Genomic DNA, 19,482 nt, shown 5'->3' with positions numbered 1-19,482 from the left:
CCCCCACACCCCAAGCTCCTATCCGCCCAGCGCCGAGTCTCTGTTCTGGAACTCTGTGATGCGGGAACTCGCCCAGCCTGGAAAAGCTCCGCTCACCTGAACAATGGAAATGTCTGAGAGGTGCGGGGTGGCGGCTGCCGGGGGAATTGGTCCAGCCTCCCTCCTAGCCTCAGGTGGTTTACTGGCAATCTCTGGCTTGCCAGGGCTTGCAAAAACATCACCTTGACCTCTGCCTCGATTCTCACTTGGCATCCTTCCGGCATGTTCTGACGTCCCTTCTTTACGAGGATTGGTCATTGGATAAGAGTACACCCTTTGCCCTCATTTGAACTTGGCTACATCTGCAGAGTCTAGGGATTCTATTTAACTTTCTAGTTATTTTTCCTATGAACTTTAGAATATTCGTGTTAATTTTCCCCAAAATCTATTATTATTATTATTATTATTGTATTAACTTGATAATTGATATGTTAAACTACATTGTCTTTGAAGAAGGTGTCTTTATATGTACTTAGATTTTTAACTTTCCTGGTAAGTTTTTGTATTTTTTCAAAGTAGAGGTTTTTTTGTTTTACATTTTGTCAAGTTTATCACTTCAGTGTCTAAAAGTTATTGTAAATGGTGTTTTAAATGATCAATTTCTTATTGTTTATTGCTGGTGCATAAAAAAATTAGTTTTGTGTATTGACCTGGTATCCCAGGTACCAGACTACTTTTTGTAAAGGACCAGGTAGTAGATACTGTAAGTTTTGTAGGCCATGTGCGCTGTTAACTGGTCAACTGTGCCATTTTGTTACTTACAAAAACATACTGTGAGCTGGGTTTAGCTACACAAGTTGTGTTTGCTGGCCCCTGTTGTATCTTGCAGACTTGCTAAATTGACTTGTTAAGTCAAGTACTTTTATAAAAAACAATAATTTGTTGAAGTTAAATGCACATAGCAGAAAGTCAACAATTTAGTGGTATTTAGCATATTCACAGGGCTGTACCACCACCGTTTGTGTATGGTTTCAAAATCGCTCTATCGATCTAAGATACAATCTTCCTCGATTAAGTAGTTTCTCTCCATTCCTTCCTACCTCCAGGCCCTGAAATCACCTGTGTCTCTATTCCGTCCCTGCAGATTTCCTTGTTCATTTATTTTTGTTTGTTTGCTTTGTGCTGTTTCCAGGCTTGGCCTCCGGGCCTTGTGCTAAGGCTCAGCTTCTGATTTATTGTGTGTATTTGGAGTAAGTGGAATCATGGTGTAGAATGTTTTACACCTGGCCTCTTTCCTAAGTATAATGTTTGGGAGGCTCGTTTATGTTTGTAGCACCCATTAGTACTTAACTCTTAGGGTTTCATAGTACTTTATTGTTCATCTACACACTACGATTTGCCCACACATATGCTTGGTAGACATTTGAGCTGTTTCCACCTTTTGACTCTTAGTAGTAGTGCTATGAACACCTTTGTTTCCTCAACCATCTATCTTCAGGTCTTTTGGATATTTAAAGCAGAATTAAAGGGTCAGATGGTACATTTGTTAAGATATCACCAGAATTTCCACGAGCCTGATCAAATCCACCATAAAGCATTTTACTTGTTCTGTTCTGACCTCTGTGCTTTTGTTAGTTTGTGCAGTGCTCGGGGGCCTAGGCACTGTCTGTATGGTTTTCTTTTTTTGCTCAAGGCTGGTGCTCTGCCAGTTAAACCACAGCTCCATTTCGGGCTTTTTGGTGGTTAATTGGGGATAAGAGTCTCACAAATGTTCTTGTTTGAGCTGGTTTTGACCTGGGCTCCTCAGACCTCAGTCTCTTCAGCAGCTGGGATTACAGGCATGAACCACTCGCCCCGGCCACAGATGCGTTCCGTCTTCTCACGGCATTGGCTAGAGGGCCCCGTACCACGTGGAGTGGAGTGGAGAGATCTCCGCCTTCGGGCACTGATCTTAGGAGATCTTACGAGGTAACCACTCAATTTTTCTATTAAGTCTGTTGCCCAAAATGGCTTGATTTTGCACATGTCCCTTATTAGGCTGAAAAAGTTCCTTTTGTTTACTTACAATTTTTATTACATTAAGCAATGCTAGATTTTGCCCAATATTTTGTATGGATATGTCTAATTACTTTGGTTTCTCAGTTTTAGTTTCGGTCCTTTTTTCTACTATTATGAAATATACACACACATACACACACATACAGGAATATACACACACATATATAATGTAAGTAAGTACAATAGCATATTTATATATGTATGTTTATATCTGGCAGTTCTGGGGTTTGAAGCCAGCGCTTTGCACTTCGTTAGGCAACTACTCTACGGCTAAGCCACCCTTGTAATCCTTGTTTTGATTCATTATTTTTTGCCAGAGCTCTCTCTTCCTGCCTTGGTGAAAGCCGTGTCTTTGAACGTCCGGTTTTCCCCGTCCTATTCTAGCTAGACGGCAGGTGCGGCCTTCCACCCTGTGCTTCTTCCATTGAGTTGACATCCACGGGCTTTCCTGCTTGGGCTGGCCCGGCTGGAACTACAGCCCACCCAATCTCAGCCTCCAGCGGAGCAGGGATGCCAGGCCTGTGGCACTGGGAGCAGCTGTTGGGTAAGAAGGGGAACCTTGGCCTGGGGCTCGCATCTGGAATCCTGGACGGTGCTCAGGCCCTGAGGCCCACGAACAGCACCTAAAACCTTTCTTCTGAACTACAATCTCTGCCCATCTCAGCCTCCCAGGTAAGCAGGAGTACAGGCGCGAGCTGCCAGGTCTCGCGTTTTGTCTAGCCAGCTGGACGTGGATCTGGGACAGCAGATGCTTCGTCACCTCACTGAGCCGTTGTTGAGCTGGGGGCTCGTGAAGGCGTTGCTCTGGCTGGCCTCTAACTGTGATCCTCCTAACCCCTAGCCCTTTGTGGCCGGGATTATAGCTGAGAGCAGCGGAGCCCTGTGGCTTGCTTTCCAACCTAATTACAGCCCTGCGTTTCTGGGATAACCCTTCGGCTAGGTATCTTCCTTGTTGATATATGAGACTATATTTGCTAATGCTTTGGGAGTGCTTAGAAGTAGTTCCTTAAATCAAATTTTAGTCTAATTTTAATCTAATTATGTAATTTTTTAAATCTAATTTTACTATTGGTCTTTGAGATAATTTATCAGGGCATTTGAATCATAAAATTCATTAAGTGTGGAGTTTAAGGATTTACATTTAGTCTGCTGAGCTACGCACCCCACAGTACAGTGTAGTTTGAGAACATTCCCATCGTCCCTCAGTGTTCCCGCCAAACCGGCTCGCTGTCAGCCCTAGCCACGGGCCAGCTGGTCCACTTTGTGGTGCTGGAGACTTGCCTTTCCTGGGCCTGTAAGTGAAATTAAACACGTGGTCTTTAACCACACACTTAGGGCATCGTTGAGGCTTGTCCATGGTAGGTCGTGCATCAGTATTCCACTTGTTTTCTGACTCCATGTAACATTCTGTATGGTGACGTCCGCATCTGGGCTGATTTCCCTTGATGGGGGTTAGGATTGCTCTTCCTGTTCTTCGGTGCAGATTTGCCTGCATCGACTGTGTGGAAATGTGTTTGGAGTAGCTGCATGGCAGCGGACACACTGAGACCTTTGCCCTCCTCCCGATACCTGAGGACAGCCTAATCTCTTCCTGGACTTTAAGTGGCTTCACGGGCTTTGTGTTGGATCATTTACATGCCTGCAAGGTAACAGGAGCAGAAAGAGCCAGAAGGGTTTTGTGCGCACTGTCCTCCTTTCACTTCTGAGTTTTTCTTTTCTTTTCAGAATTGGGTTTTGAGATCACAGTCTCACAGTGGCTGGTCAGGCCAACATTATTTGCACCAGCCTGCGGGTTTTTTTCCCCTGGATTCCTTGGCAGTACACACACACACACACACACACACACACACACACACACACACAGTCTATATGTTTGTATGTACATTTATACACACATCTACGTGGCATTGGTTATGCAGGAAATAAGAATCCTGTTGCATACTAAACTATAAAAGACAAACCACATCATTAATAGCAGAGAAGTTTATTCTGTATTTGCTTTGTACATGCTTCTAATCTCTTGACCATTTCCGGTGAGAGAGGGTAAGATGACTAGCGTATAACTTGTCACCTCCAGTGAGCTTGGGAAAATGAGTTTTTCAGGGGTCTGAGGGGCTCTGTAGGAACTGTATGTCTACATCCAGGCAAGTACAATTTATCTCACTGTTCCATACTGGCTCGGCAAGGAGAAGCCTGATACGTAAGGAGAGAGGCCATGTTCTTTCTGCAGAAAGAAAATACTATTACGTTAGGCTGTTCAGAGCTGCTCAGTCCCAGTGAAGAGCTCGTAAGAGGCTGGAAAGTACTCACCTGGTGTAAATGCCTCTGTGCTAGCAGCGTCTTTCTACATCTATGCACTTACTGAACTAGGGACCAATTTTGAACTGCAGCATAGTTTTCCTTTGCAAACAGCTTTCTTCTTCAGTTGGGTGCAGTCTTTATGCTTCATATGCTTGAGATGTTCGTTATTTTGTGGATGTTTGTGAGATAGAGGCTCTTCCTTGTACATGTGGCAGGCCGAATGGTGTTCTACATTTTTGAGTGGCTACTGGTTCTCCAGGGGTCTAATTCGGTGAAATGGGATCATGTTCAAAGAAGAGCGCATCTCATGCTTTGCATGGACTCATTTCTCCACTTAGATGCTGCTCCGTTATAATTCTTCAGTAGTGGTTAAGAGTGTGGACTCAAGACAAATGCCCAGGGTTTTAACCATTTCCACACTTAATCATTTCCAGGCTTTATGACTCTGAGCAAGTTACTCAATTCTTTCCACCTCAGTTTCCCCACACAGGAGCAGTGAGGGTAATGGTACTTTATAGTGGCACTTAGGTTGCTAAGTTCAAACGAGTACCACATTGAAACATGGCACCTGGCACTTAGCGAGGGCTCAGCACAGCAACAGTTGAATTTAAAAACAGAAAAATGGAGCCGTTTCCCCTGAGGAGCTCCTTGACTAGAGGCAAGCTGCTTGCTACCTGATTGCTGAATGGTGTCTTCACAGGGGGTTTTCCATTCCCACTGTAATAAAGGGAGTAGCTATGGCTGACTGGTGGCTGGAATTCCGCACCTGTCTCCTTTTCTGCAGAATGGAGCCAGTACGTCTCCCTCGCTCTCATTCCTCTCACAACTCTCCTGCATGGGAACGTGTGGGGTGGCACTGGGCACACGTGCGCACCTCCTTTTTCCTGTCTCTGCTCAGCGCAGAGCTGCTTGGATACTCTTCTCCTCACACTCTCAAGCGTGTGCGGGGCGCTGAGCAAGGGCTCGCGCGTGCGCGGTGAGCAGGCAGAGGCGCTTGGCCACAGCACTGCTTTTGCGCAGTGGCCTCTTGGGGAAGGGCTCTTTGGGGAAAGCTGCTTGCTGGGGTCATGGAACTCACCGACGTGGCCAGAGCACGTTCAGAAGCTGTGAAGCAGACCGTAACGAGTAGGCTTAGCTCTTTCCCCAGCTCTTATCTTCTGTATTGTGCAACATTGCTGTTTATTCCCTTTTCTAAGAAAAGGGCTTTTAAACTAAGAATTCTGACTAGGGAATCTCTAGAAAAGGTCACCTTGCCTTACGGTGTTTCAGGGGCAATACTGCGTTTGAACTCGGGCTTGAGCCATGCCCCTCATTTTCCAAGAAGGGTGGATCCGCTGATTTCCCTGGGACAGGCCGCGTGGACGGGCCACGGGCACCGGGTGGGGGGGGGGGGGTGCCGTAACCTCCTGCCTCAGCCGGCTCTGGAGTCTGACCCCCTCGATGTCTGCTGTCCAGCAGCTGGGACTGCAGCTTGGGGGGCTGGGGTCTGGCTCGTGTCTGCTCTGAGGAGCAGGGGCGAGTCTGTGGCCCTGGGCTTCAGCTCGTGGACAAGCCACACCGCACCGCATCATCTACACGTCGTTGTCACCGTGTGCTCTTCCGAAGCAGGGGCACGGCATAGAACATGGGGGGGGGGAATAGAAAAACTGCACAAGTTCTACAAAAGCATGGCGGGAGCCACAGAATGAAAAAAGCAGGTATTTTATTATGATGTTTCCATATTTGGCATTGCTGTAAATGGCTAAGTAACATTAACTGCCAGTTCAGTACAAATGTGTGGTTTGGTAATACCAGGAGAGCAAATTTAAATGAAAAATAAAAGTTAAACATTTCCACACAAGATTTTACAGTCTGACATTTCACTGCGTAGATAAAAAGACATTTTTTTTAAACTACAGATTATTCAGCATGAATAAAAAACTACAACTTTTATTTTTAAACAGGAGTCACTGGTTTTAATTTTTACACATTTAAAAATTACTGTGATAAAAAATAATGAAAAAGCTTCTTAATAATGCCATACACAGTATAATATAGATTTGTCCCCATTATATAGCATTTGTTTAATATACAAAATAGAATATTGACACACTTGAATCTCTATGTAGTTAAGCAAGTTATTTAAGGAGGGCATTTTTATACAGTCTTTTATCAGAAAATAAAATCCTTTCAGACATTTTCTAGAGAAGCTAATAACCCTTTCCTGAAAACCTGGCCACTTTTCCTCGGTGGACCGGGTTGATTGAAAATGATAAAACTGTCATCCAAAGTGATGTAAAGCGTTTTTCGTACACTTTTATTTTTCCCTCCCAACACTGAAAACCAGGCACAGAAAAGCACATTCAGCTACAGCTACGGGTGGGGTGACCAACTGAGATCAGCATCTCCCCAAAGGCCACGAGCTCCCTGGCGGTCCTCCCGCTCATTCCGCGGCGGACAGGTGTGGGAAAGGCTTCCTGCCCGCCCTCCCCGTGGGTCTGCCCTCTCCGAGCCACGCTGCCTCGCTTGCCCGCCCCCCAGAGCGGCCCAGGCCGCTGCCCGCACCCAGCTCCTCCCAGACTCGCCCCGCTTTCCTCTGTGGGGTGGCCGAGGTGTGCTGGTCGTGCCCCAAGAAGGCAGGTGTGTTCCTTCCGTTCCCTGGGCGTGTAAACCCCAGACTGTAACGCCCCAAGCTCCTCACCACCGCGTGTGCGGTACCCCACGCTGAGGCCTGAAAACACCCCAAGAATCGCTTCTTTTAAACCATAATTACGACTACTCTTCAGCATCCTTGCAGTCACCGGTGCGCATTGAGCTAGCCCTACACCTAAGTCGCTGGGGATGGCGAGAGACCGCACGCAGAGCAGAGGAAGCTGCGCTCACGCACAGGATAGCTATTTTTGCACATGAGTCTACTCAGACGCAGTTAGGATACCTTTCCTCCTCCCCACGAGCTCTAAGGAGAGCACGCAGCTTGTTCTCTTGGTGAGAAGCCTCCAGTGGGTCTGTGAGTGTCGGCGGCCAGCAGAGCACACATCTGTTTCCCGCGAGCCGAGGGGCCGGGCCGGGGCTGATGCGTGCGGGCGTTGGGCGAGAACCGCACGACCCTCGAAGTGAACGATCACCGCTTTGGAGAAGCTCTTTTGGAAACTTAACACTGTCATTGATGAGAGTCAAGTGGTATTTCTTAGGCACCAGAAACTTCACATGCAGCTGGGTTTACAACCATCTTCGAGAACTGAGATCAACTGAAACCACCACTAAAGGATTCTTTCTCGAGAGCATTCAAGAAAGCAAATGATTACCTTTTTATTAAATAATTTCTGCAAAAATACTGAAAGTAACAACATTCAAAAGGCATTCGAAGAAAACATCAACACGTCCTCATTCTCCCTGGAAATGAGCTAGAGAGGATGGAAAGGAATTAGTGTATTATTGGCGTCCTAGGCGGTTCTGCACTATGTACATATTGCTGGCACCCCTCTGCTGATTATTGCCAAGCTTCTCAAGCCCTGCGCGCGCGGCCCGTGGGAGAGGCCGTCCGCGAAGGCCACCTGCCGTTAGACGGTGCTCGTGCTGTCCTGCCTGCGCCCGCTCACACCTGGGGGGCGTGCGGGAACCACGCCTGCGCTGACACGCTGACACGCGCGCAGCGGCACGGGGGCGGTGGTCAGGGCGGGGATGCCTGGGGTCGGGGCCTCGGTCGGGCCCGGCCGCCTCCCTCTCCCAGGCCAAACCTGCTGGGTTTCCGAGCGCGCTAATGCCTCCGTGAAGGCTTCGCGCGCGCACTACGGCGTAGGAAATCCATCCACATTTCTTTGACCCCTATAAAAAATATAGAACATGTCGTGATAAAACAATCTCCTCTAAAAATCATTCTTATTTTACACTATACAAGCTATTTTACAGTCATTTTAATAAATTGCATGTAAAGCCGCAGTAGCCCTTCCCATCCCAGATTAGTGAATACCAATATGATATGTATCTGAAACTATAACTAAATATAAAAATATATTAGAAGTTTCATATTCTTAATATTAGATTTTCAGTTTTCCATTACACAAATAATTTGGCCACTCTGAGTAGAAATCAAATTTCTTGTGGCTTAGTAAATATGTTAAGTGTGAGATTACAGAAAGTCGGTAAGGTGCACGCAGAAAAAGGGCTACTACAGCTTCTGTTTCGTTTAAAATCATAATTTTCAACAGTGAAGAAATCCACAAGACTTGTGAAATTTTATGGCACACACAGAGGATGTGTAGTCCTACAACACGGAGGTCTGACATTCAGTTCTAAATCACAAAAGAAATCAGTAGCTGAACTTTCCTGTACCACCAGGACTGAGACCAATTGATGCGAGAGGCGGATGTGAAAATGGGTATCTAGCCACGTTTGCCATATTAGGAATTGAGCCGGGGGGTGAAGTTTAGCGGGAAGAATTCCTTGGTCTGATTTAAGAAAAAAAAAAAAATCCCTCCACCGTGGGACGGCTGCTTATTTGGAATCACCGCTTTTAGGAAGTTACACAAATTACAAAGGTCCCAAAAGAATTAATTTACCAACGTTCTTGCCATGTAACCACTGCAGATAGGGCATGGTGCCTCTCCATAATGATTAAGTTTTAAAATGAGACTTTGCAAACCGTCCTCCGAGGTTTACCCAGCAGGCCCCCGGACGAGGTGCTGGACACCAGTTAGGGCAACGAATCTGCACGATTCTATAGAATTCTCCCTGGAAGCAGATATATACAAAAGAAGAGCTTCTTTTTTTTAAAATTTTTTTTTTCTCTTTTTGACAAGAATACTGGAGATCTGAGTCAATTTTTGTGGTCTTCTGATAGCTTAGTGCCATCAGGTTAGAAGCACCAACCCATTTTCACACAGAAAATTAATATTTAGAGTTTAGTTAGGAAAGCTATGAACTAGCTGCCCATCTTAAACAGCTGTACAATAACTTGAATACAAAAATTATGTAAGAAAAAAATGAGCAAGCGTAGTTCACTGAATATAAAGGAAATTGTTTAAACCAGACAGTAATAGCTATAAAAGGCACAGCTTCCCTTTTCTGATATACACTTGTAAACTTGTTTCAGGTTTCCATGCATGAATCAAAAATGCTATCCTAACTATACATGGGAAAATACACCACCACCAACAACAAAAAATCTAGAAGGTTTTATCCAGCCAACTGAAAAGTATGAGCAGAAAGATCTTCACACGGACCGTGGGCACTGGTGGCTTGGGCGCCTTCGTTTCCGGGGAGTGGGGCGGGCCCTCACCCTGCCTTTCCTTTCTGGGACACAGCAACTAAGAGCTTTACCCTGTACCCGCCATCAAGGGACAGCTCAACTTCTCCTATCGCCAGGTCTGGGCCCTCTAGAAACCACATGTAGTGCGTATTTAAAAGAAAACAAAACAGACAACAACAGAAGGAAGAAAAAAAACCAGCAGAACCTCTACAAGACAAGTTGGTAAGTTTGTACAGTAAAAGCTATATAAGTTCAACTTTCTTTAAGGCAACCATTCTTAGTAAGGCAGTCACTTTTGATGAAACAGAAGTTTTTTGATATTTCCATTCGAATATTTTGGTATCTGATTGGTGATGATTTCGGCTAACATCTCTGGGAATTCAATACTCATGGTCTTATCCAAAAATGTTTGGAAGCAGTAGTTAAGGAGATTTTCAACCACCTGCAAGAGGAGACGTAGTACCAGTTAGGATTCGAAAGTGAACAACATGAACATTTCTTATGTTTGTGGGTCTCAGTAACAAAAACATATGATCTAAAATACACCAGTACTGGAATCCCTCAGTTAAAGAAGCTCTTAAATATTAAACACATTTAAAAAAATGTCTCCGTTTGTGTGTAGAGTGGAAATCGGGCATGGTACCTAATGCCTGGTATTCTCAGACAGGAGCGTATGTGTATACATATGTATACACACACACACACACACACGCCAAACTTGTTACAGTGGCTCTACGTTTGACACTTACGTCATGCATGGAGTCCAAAAGTTTTGTCAGCTGATAGAAACGCTGCCAGTTCTGGCTGGAGTTTCCTTCTCTTTTGACAATGGCTTTTCCTAGCTCTTTGATGTAGGTCATTCTGATTTCATCAAATAGCTCTTGACTCTTCAAACCTTCCTTTGGAACTAAAAGGTTAAGACAGAGTCACTTAAGGAATTTCCTTTCTCTGGCTTCACCCCCACCAAATACGACATTTCATAGCATCTTCCATACCTCCTAAAACCTGCATTTTAAAAGGACTTTGAAACCAAGAGAGGACGAAGGAGAGAGAAATTGAGGCCTTCACCCCGAGTCTTCTCTTGGTTTCTAACTCATAAAATGGAGCTGGTGTTGACCCCTTCCTCTAGCTCGCGAAGCTGTTTGGAAGGCCAAGCTGAATGAGAGTGATTATTCAGTTTGTCATTCCGCACTTGACATTATTCTGTTTTGAGATGGAAAGCTAGTTATGACTTAGAGTATCTGTGATAATCATCAAGTAGAGAATTTAACAGTAAGTATTCAGTAGGTGTGGTAGCATTCTAGGTTGATGTCACGCTCTGGAGGAAATGATGTTGCTGTGGCCTATGGGAACGTCTTGCAAGGGCGTGAATAGCTCTCTCTCTCTCCATAGCTACGATAACTACCCATAAGTCAGTGCGGGAGGTGGGGACTGGGAGGACTTTGGTTTGAAGGGAGCCCAGTGAGCTCCTTACCTCAACCCACAGCAGGGGCGACGGCGCAAGCCCGGCTCCGCTGCCAGGCGGCTCCGCGGGGAGGGAGGAAGAGGCCTGCGGGCTTCACTGCTGGAGACTTTACACCCACGGGGGCAGGAGGGCCTGGGGGCGTGGCTAACGTGACAGGTGGGGCGGGGCGGGGCCGCAGTGCCGCCTCCAGCTCTGCCAACACGAAGCCCAAACCCCAGAGCACTGTGGCAGCTACACTGTGGAGCTGGCACACAATCCCGTCTGCGCAGTGGACGCAGGCCTAGTCCCGGCCGCTCAGCGTCGGGGAGACTGTGCAGGGCCACCCAGCGTTGGGGAGACTGCGCAGGGCCACCCAGCGTCGGGGAGACTGCGCAGGGCCGCTCAGTGTCGGGGAGACTGTGCAGGGCCACCCAGCATTGGGGAGACTGTGCAGGGCCGCGTCTCTGCTCTTGAACCGTGGCCGGGAGGCAGAAGGCTTGGGGAACGGGTTCAGCACGAGGCAGACGCAAGGCAGGTTTCTACCCTCGAGGCCTCTGCAGAGCATCCGTGCGATCCGTTCCCCAGACGCCCATGCCTGTCCGCCCAGGGGGGCGACGTTTCCACAGCAGCCACACGCGAGACCGACGGGCTAACGTGACGACTTTGACCAGCTTGCCGGTCACAGAGGACCCGCCGTCTACACCGTGCTCACTGCTGACGGGTGTCCTTTCGCCTCGGCCTTCCCGTCCTTTCATTCAGACATTCTTGTAATGACGGAGCTGGGTTACTTCACGACGCCAGTCTTTCCGTTCAGCCTGGAGCACTGGTCGGGGCTGCGCTGTGTCCTGTGCCTCGTGGGCTCGCTCTCTCCCTCCTCTCCCTCACGACTGAACTGTGTGTTTCATGCTTGCGAGGCAAGGTTCCACCCTTGAGCCACGCTTCCAGGCCCTTTGCTTTCTTGGTTTAGTTTTTCATTTAGGTTCTCGCGCTGACTCTGTCTCAATGCCCCGGTCACTTCCCGTGGGATCAACCACCAGCATCAACATGTTTTGTCTCTTGACAGTTGCGCTTTACATTTACAGAGATTATTGCAGTTGGGTTAAATATCTACCACCTAAGTGTCTTCTCGTCATACTTACCTTAAAAAAAAAAAAATCGCACTTTTTCTGCCCTCCTCCCTCTAAATAACATTTTTCCTTTGGTTTTACACAAGCATTTATTTGATTGTGCTCCTCAGAATTTGCACATGAGTTACTTTAATCAAATCTGCCCTCTTTATGCTATTGTATTTGTTTTAGATAAGACTGTGTAGCAACCTAGGCAGGCAGACCTTGAGCTGTGGCCCGGGCTGGCCACGGGCGTGAGGGGGGGGGTCACAGGCGTGGGGGGGGTCACGGGCGTGCAGGGGTCACGGGCATGGGGGGTCACGGGCATGGGGGGGTCACAGGCGTGCAGGGGTCACGGGCGTGCAGGGGTCACGGGCGTGGGGGGGTCACCCCCCCCTCCTCCTTCGCGTGGGTGATCTGGATGCACCATCGCAGGTGACTCGTTTTCCCTTTCCACACTTTCCCCTCACTGTCCTCTTGCTTGCCTGGCTAGGCATGGAGACTGCTGTTTTTTTCCTCTTACCTTATCCCTGTTAGTTTTAGTAACCTACATCAAAAATACAGAATTATTTCCGGCTGTTTCTCTTAGTGTCCTCTCAATTTCCCGGCTCTACGTTTTGGTATCTGTCATTAACTTTGGAGTGATTTCTTTAAGTCTCTCCACAGCTCTATGCTATACCTTTGCCTCGGAAATCACCTCGGGGTTCTTAAGAACTGTTCCATTTTTTGTTTCTCCTATTCCTTTTTGTCTTCTTGCATTTGAGTTGGGAGGTTTCTACTGTCCTGTCCTCAAACTCACCAATCCTTTCCTTGACTGTGTCCAGTCTACTGACGGGCCTGTCAGCAACATCCTCACCCCTTCTCTCAACACCCCTCTCCGCTTCTTACTCGGAGGTCCGGGACTCTAGGCACTGGCCGGCTTCCATGACAAATCTGTCCTTGCATCTAGTCTATTTTTTTTTCATTACAGTCATATATATATGCTGGAACGCTGGTCAGTGCGGCTAGGGTAGCGTTTAGCATGTGCTGTGGGATGCTTGCAAGAGGCTCTGGTTTCTGTGCGATTACTTTGTTCCTCTACCCTCTGTTAGGTTTGATCTTTCCTAGGGGATTCCACTCTGGGCCTGGTAGTAGAGAGCTCTACCACTTGAGCCACAGCGCCACTTCCAGTTTTCTGGTGGGTAACTGGAGATAAGAGTCTCACAGGCTTTCCTGCCTGGGCTGGCTTGGAACTGCGATCCTCAGATCTCAGCCTCCTGACAAGCTAGGATTACAGGTGTGAGCCACCGGTGCCGGGCCTGGACTAGCTAGCTTGTATGGGACAAGTCTCAGCTCCTACTGTACTATTGGAGCCTGCTGGTACAGAGGGTTGTTGTTGTTTTCACTGGGCTGTGACCCTCAGAAATGTTTCTTAGAAGCCCCTTTCCAGAGACAGAGACAGAGCCGACAGAAGGGCCTGGGCTGCTCTTCCTGCCGTTTCCCCCGGGTCACCCGAGGCTCTGGTGACGTAGTCTCCCTTACAGAGCAGATCTTTGTGAGAGAAAACACCTGGCGGCCTGTGTTTTCCAAATGCTTACTTTCTTCCTGCTGCTCACTAGGAAAACCAGGGGATTTTTCTCTCACATTCACCACGAGAACCTAGTCGTTTCTGAAGATGAACCCCGGAAAGTATAGCGGATTCATTTAAGACTGGATTCCTGCGAGTTCTGAACTCTCAAGCCAGTTCCCGTCGGCCTCAATCCACCGGCGGAAGCCTTTTCAGATTGGTAATAGTCATTACATGGAGCTTCAGTTTTGAAGGTAATCTGATGTCCTAAGGTTCCTATTTTTCATCATTCGATGTCTATTTCCTCTCAGTGCTGCCACACATTCCCAGTTTGGGCAGGATGAATGACGCTGTTCTGGAGAGACACCGTATTTAGCTTTCTCTCCAGCACTGAGCTGAGCCTTCTTGTTGCTTCAGCCTTGCCATCGTGTGGTGCTGTCATTATTCTAGACATTGCAGTGGCTTTGCCACTACATTCACCTAATGGAAGCCTCTTTCCAGATTCTTTTGGCCACTGTTGTATCTCCTCTAATGAAGTGCCTATTGAAGTCCTTGGTCCATCTTAAAACTCAGATTCTTTACTGCGCAGTCAAAAAAAAGTTCATTGTATACTTTGGAGAACTACTCTATCAGACACGCTTTTTATGATTTATGAAAAAAATGTGACACAAACTAATATATACAAGATGCTTCATATTTTGGAGTGCTATCTTTGCTAGCTGTAGTCATCTTGAAATTTTATCCAAGGCCAGTAGCCATGTCCAACTTTTAATGTTGTTTTCTAGGCTACATGTTTATAGTGTTTATTATATAACTGTGGTAGAGGAATGAAGTCATTCTTGGCTCTCTTTCTCCGTGGCTCATGTAGTGATGTCATCTAAGACTGAAATGGAGGGAGGAGAAAGCAGTCTGCACAACTACCAGAGAATCTTGTGCATCCCAAGCCTACTTATCTTATTAATTTTGATACTAATGAATATGCTTTAAAAATTTACATTTACAAAAGTTTTATGGTGAGCAAAACATAGTAGTAGACTAGGTATAATTATTAGTTACACATACATACACACACATATATAAAACATACATAAAAAACTAATGTACTTGAGCTTTTGTTTTAAGACTTTGATAGTCCCAAGTTTTTGCCATATTTAGAACTGAGTCTCAGTAGTGAACAGATTTTCTACCAACCTGAAGAGAGAAGCAGTAAGGTTTTCATACAGAGATATTCTTCATAAGACACCTGAAGTCTCTGCAACTCGGAGGAGACAAAGAGCATATGCTTGCATTGGTCGTACATGCAGGGGAGAGCCATTCTGTGCCTGTGACAAACGAAGATGAGCGTTCGTGTTAGACAGAAACAGAGCTAGTTCCCCAAAGAGCACATTTCTTTGATTTAATGCTTATGCCTAAGAGTACCAGAATTTTGCAGAACCTTCCTTAAATCTAAAAGAAACGACCACACAGTCCCGCGTGTGTGCATTATTTTCACGTATTGCTATCCTGTATTACCAGTTGCTCATTTAAATCAAGGTTTTGCATTTGAACATGGCCAGACAGCACAGTTTTGGATTGCACGCACGTACAATTTACAATGGGGACACCGTCTTGGACACCGCAGCTATAGAGGCCCGAGCCTGACTGTACGCTTTGGATGTTTAGCCAAAGTCTGCCTCTGATGGAGATGGGACTGAAGATTCCTTTACCCCCGAGGTTTCCCAGTGGAGCCCGGAGGGGCCTCAAGCTTACAGCAGGCCTCCGGGTTCCCGCTCCCGAGTGCCGGGCTGCGCCGTGACTGGTGTCCACGCAGCTCGCGCGCCACGCGCACACACAGAAAGCCACTGCACTTCCCGAGTGACGCCAAGAACGGGCGCTGCGCAGCGTGCGGCCTTGCAGATATTTCAAGGAGCCTTTCTATTTTTATTTCCATTTCTGAGCGTGACCTCTGACTTAGCAGGGAAAAGAAATCACCTTTATCTACGGAAGGTAAGTATTCGTATTTCGATAATAAAATGAAGCAGACAGAGGCTGCGTCAGGAGGCGGGCCTTCGGCTCGTCTTCACGCTCGACCACGGAGGCGCCTCTCCCGGCTCCCGCCTGGCAGACTACACACACACACACACACACACACACACGCACACACACGCACACACACGCACGCACACACACACGCATGCACACACACACACAGTGCCGGAAGCCCGTCTGCCTAACACAGAGCAGCGTAAGAGCCGAGGAGGCGGACCGCGCACTGCTTCCCTTGTAACGCGGGGATCTTCCGAAAGAAGGGGGACGGAGGAGAACACCCCCCCCCCCCCCCCCCCCGCAACTGCCCAGGGTCTTTACAGTGTGACCGTCCAGAAAGAAAACCAAATCAATCTGTTGAGGACGCATTGCTGTGATTCCCACTTTCTAGAAGAAATGTCTGTGGTGTAAGCTCTGCATTACCTTTACGGAGAAAAGGGCGAGCCCGTCTTTCCCATCTATCTGTCCAATAGCCGGTGGGTTTACTCGCATGAAAGTGCAAGGGTACTGTCAGACTTCACTCATTTTAGTAGGGACAGTGGTAGTGGTTGGGGAGGATCGGAACATACTGGAAGCACGTGGAAATGTAGTAGTGAGGGCTCCCTATGCATACGGAACGTGAGCTAATCAAAGGTTGCATAATTGTGGGGGGGGGTAACATCGTATCTGTAACTAGGGATTAAGGAAAGCTCAATCTTTTGTCAAACATATCCACACCTCCAATTTTTAAATCTTCTTTTGGTGGGTCTGGCGGGGGGTGGGCGGGGTAGGGAGGGCAGGGATGTTGTACTCTTTAGGCAAGCACTCTACCACTTGAGCCAGGACTGTTTCTTTCGGTTTTACTTTTCGGCCATAGTTTGGGGCCTGGGGTCCGCTAGTCAGGGTCCTCTTTGAGTAGCTAGGACTACATGCATACGCCACTATTTCCAGATCATTATTGTTTTTATTGAGATAGGACCTTACGACCTTCTTGTATGATGTTGCCTTGAACCATGACCCTTCTGCCTCTATCTCCTGAGTAGCTGGGACGACAGGGGCACCCCGCTATTTCCCGCACCACACCTCCGTTTCCCCCTCCTCTAATAAAGGAAGGAAGCGAGCTATGGGCTTAAAGAGGTAGCCGGGGCTGGAAGGCAGGAGAGCGAGGGCTATGTGACCGATTGTTGGTCTCCGCGCGCACAGAGGTGTGCCCGAAGAACAGATTGGGTGGGACGGACAAAGCGTATCGAGGACAGCGGGACAGGCACCGAAACGTGGGGGGGGGGGGGCTGGGCGGTGTGAGCGAGCGAGGGGGCACTGCAGAGAGATGCGGACCCCATTCAAGAGGAAGGCCTCACACCACCAGCCAGGAAGGCTTCGCTGGAGTCACACTCGATCCCAGCAGCTGAAGCGAGGTGGGGGGGGGGGGGTGGGTGCGTGCAATACGTCCTTCATCGCGCGAGGTGGGGGGTGGGCGCGTGCAATACGTCCTGCATCGCGCGAGGTGGGGGGGGATGGACGCGTGCAATACGTCCTGCATCGCGCGAGGTGGTGGGGGGTGGACGCGTGCAATACGTCCTGCATCGCGCGAGGTGGGGGGGGGGGTGGGCGCGTGCAATACGTCCTGCATCGCGCGAGGTGGGGGGGGGGGTGGGCGCGTGCAATACGTCCTGCATCGCGCGAGGTAGGGGGGGGGGTGGACGCGTGCAATACGTCCTGCATCGCGCATGCCTCGGTGATTGAAGCCAAGAGCTGCTTTATCGGATGTGCAGTTTCCAATGGTCTCCGGCTGGGAGGATTCATCTGTTCCCCTGTCCTAAGCCACCGCCATTGTGCGCCTGGCTAGGCCAAGAGACACCTCTTACCGCCGGGTCTGTGACTCCGCTCCGGAGCTGAGCTGTCCTCATCTCTAATGGACTCTAACCAGCCCGCAGGACCTCCCGTACCCTCCACCCTCCTTTCACTCCCCAGGTTTGTGCAGTTAGAATGATAAGGCAGTTCCTTTCCACACGCTTAGGCAGAGCATGCTCAGAAACTTAAAACCTTTTAAGATTTGAACACAGAGCCTTGCGCACGCTAGGCAGGTGCTCGACTTGAGCCATGCCCCTAACCCTTTTGCTTCAGTTAAGTTTTTGGATAAGGGCTCATGGGTTTTTTTTGGTAGCAAGCTTCAGACCTCAATCTTTCTACACTTCTGTCTATGTATAACCTAGTTTCGGGGTACACACCTGGCTTGAGAAAGGGTGGCAATAAGCCTTTTTTCCCAGGATGGCCTCCCAGCTTCTACCTCCTGAGTAACTGGGATTACAGGCACAAGCCTCCATACCTAGCTAAAAATAGAGTTCCAGGACAGGAATAACGCCACAGGCGTATTTATTTGCTCTCTATTGCACCTGACCTGTCCCACGCACTGAAAATCAGCTGCTTCCAGTCTGTACAGGTCCTAGACAGCGTTCAGGGTGGATTCAATCCTGCGCTCTTACGGTAGAAATCGAGTCCATGAGGGAAACGTCAGCTGATGAAATGTACCGTACGAATGAGAAGAGGGAAAATGAGTCGTTACTTACTCGTCGATGATGAGATCAGGCGCAAAGCAGAGCAGGTTCGCACTGGTCTGTTTGTAGGACCTCCAGCCCAGGGCAAAGGCCATGAGGAACATCCAGGAGTACTGCAGGAGAGTCATTTGGTCGTCCAGGTGCAAGTTCCGGAAGCCTGGGTAAGAGAGCAAGGCACGGGGTAAATCCCGAGGAGCCTCCCAGAGGGCCAAGGGGGTCCATCAGCCTTGGGGGGGAGGCCCGACGGGCACGCGGCTTCGTTCTGTCACCTGACACATCAAGACCCCAGCCCGCGGGAGGTTTAGTAGGTATCCCGTGTTTGCTCCCTGGTCTGCTTGAGTAAACACACACTACACTGAACTTAAATTTAACTCGGTGAGTTTTAAATAAAAAGAAAACGTCTCTGCCATTCCCCGTTGTTTCCCTCGTGGTGATGGAAGGCTGCTTGTTCCTGTCCGGCTTCTGTGCGGCCTCTCCCCTCTGGGGTTGGCCCTAAGCCTTGCCCCGTTGCACGACAATTCCAGCAGGGAAAGCCGGGCTCAAAGCCACGCTCACAACTAGACAGAAATGCACACGCCGCGTGTCCCGTGTCCTCTACAAACAGCCCGCGCGGTCTGGCTTTATTCCGTCTCGGCAGTCGATAACGCCTGGCGTTCAGCCCTTTTTTTATTTTAAACAAATGACCGGAAACCAAATGGAACGTCAGACATCCCCTTCCTCCCCTAGATTATCAGTGAAAACCCCGACAGAGGCGGGCGCGGCCGTGTCGTGATGGCGGCCTCCTCCGCGGCCGGCGTCGTACCTGGGATGGCCTTCGCCCACTTGACGGCGGCGATCACCTGGCGGCCGCCTAGCATGTTGAGGGTGGTCATGATCCGCCACGTGGAGTCGGGGATGGAGCTGTCGTAGCCCGCGTACAACACCTCGGGCTCGATGACCTCCAGCAGGGACACCAGCGTGGGCGTGAGCTGCGGCAGCGTGGCCGGGACCATGGTTTTGTTGGGGTTTTCAGAAGCGTCCACGGGGACGCCGCCCGCGGCTTGCTGAATTCCCTTTATCTTTTTCTTTGTTTTCCGAGCTGTGAGTATTGAAATAAATAAAAAAAAAAAATCACACAGGAATGAACTGTAGAAGGAAGCGACGTAGCTGGTCATCCGGATGTCAGCTCAATACCGCGGTGTTAGTCATCGATTTGCCACCGTTTTCAATAGTTCTGAAACTGATCTCCCCAAAAGGAGGGACGTTTCATTTACCCGCTGTGA

At 48.6% G+C, this 19,482-nt stretch overlaps 1 protein-coding gene across 4 annotated transcripts in view; it reads right to left on the bottom strand.

Annotated features, from left to right (window-relative positions):
- Positions 1-19,482, bottom strand: part of Nr3c1 (nuclear receptor subfamily 3 group C member 1) — a 125,157-nt gene that overhangs the window by 4,325 nt on the left and 101,350 nt on the right. For 3 of the 4 annotated variants that reach the window (XM_048331453.1, XM_048331452.1, XM_048331454.1), the window contains exons 5-9: positions 19,023-19,298; positions 18,233-18,377; positions 14,853-14,983; positions 10,315-10,472; positions 6,024-10,007 (exon numbers count right to left, since the gene is read on the bottom strand). In XM_048331453.1, the coding sequence (XP_048187410.1) occupies positions 9,855-10,007; positions 10,315-10,472; positions 14,853-14,983; positions 18,233-18,377; positions 19,023-19,298 (863 nt within the window). In that variant the 3' untranslated portion in view covers positions 6,024-9,854. Of the gene's footprint in view, positions 1-6,023; positions 10,008-10,314; positions 10,473-14,852; positions 14,984-18,232; positions 18,378-19,022; positions 19,299-19,482 lie in introns of those variants that run through there. The other variant, XR_007208673.1, reaches the window with a different exon arrangement.

Source organism: Perognathus longimembris, chromosome 22, assembly GCF_023159225.1.
Source record: "Perognathus longimembris pacificus isolate PPM17 chromosome 22, ASM2315922v1, whole genome shotgun sequence".
Lineage (NCBI taxonomy): Eukaryota > Metazoa > Chordata > Mammalia > Rodentia > Heteromyidae > Perognathus > Perognathus longimembris.
The sequence above is the reverse complement of the archived record's forward strand: the minus strand, read 5'-3'. Positions and strand labels throughout refer to the sequence as shown.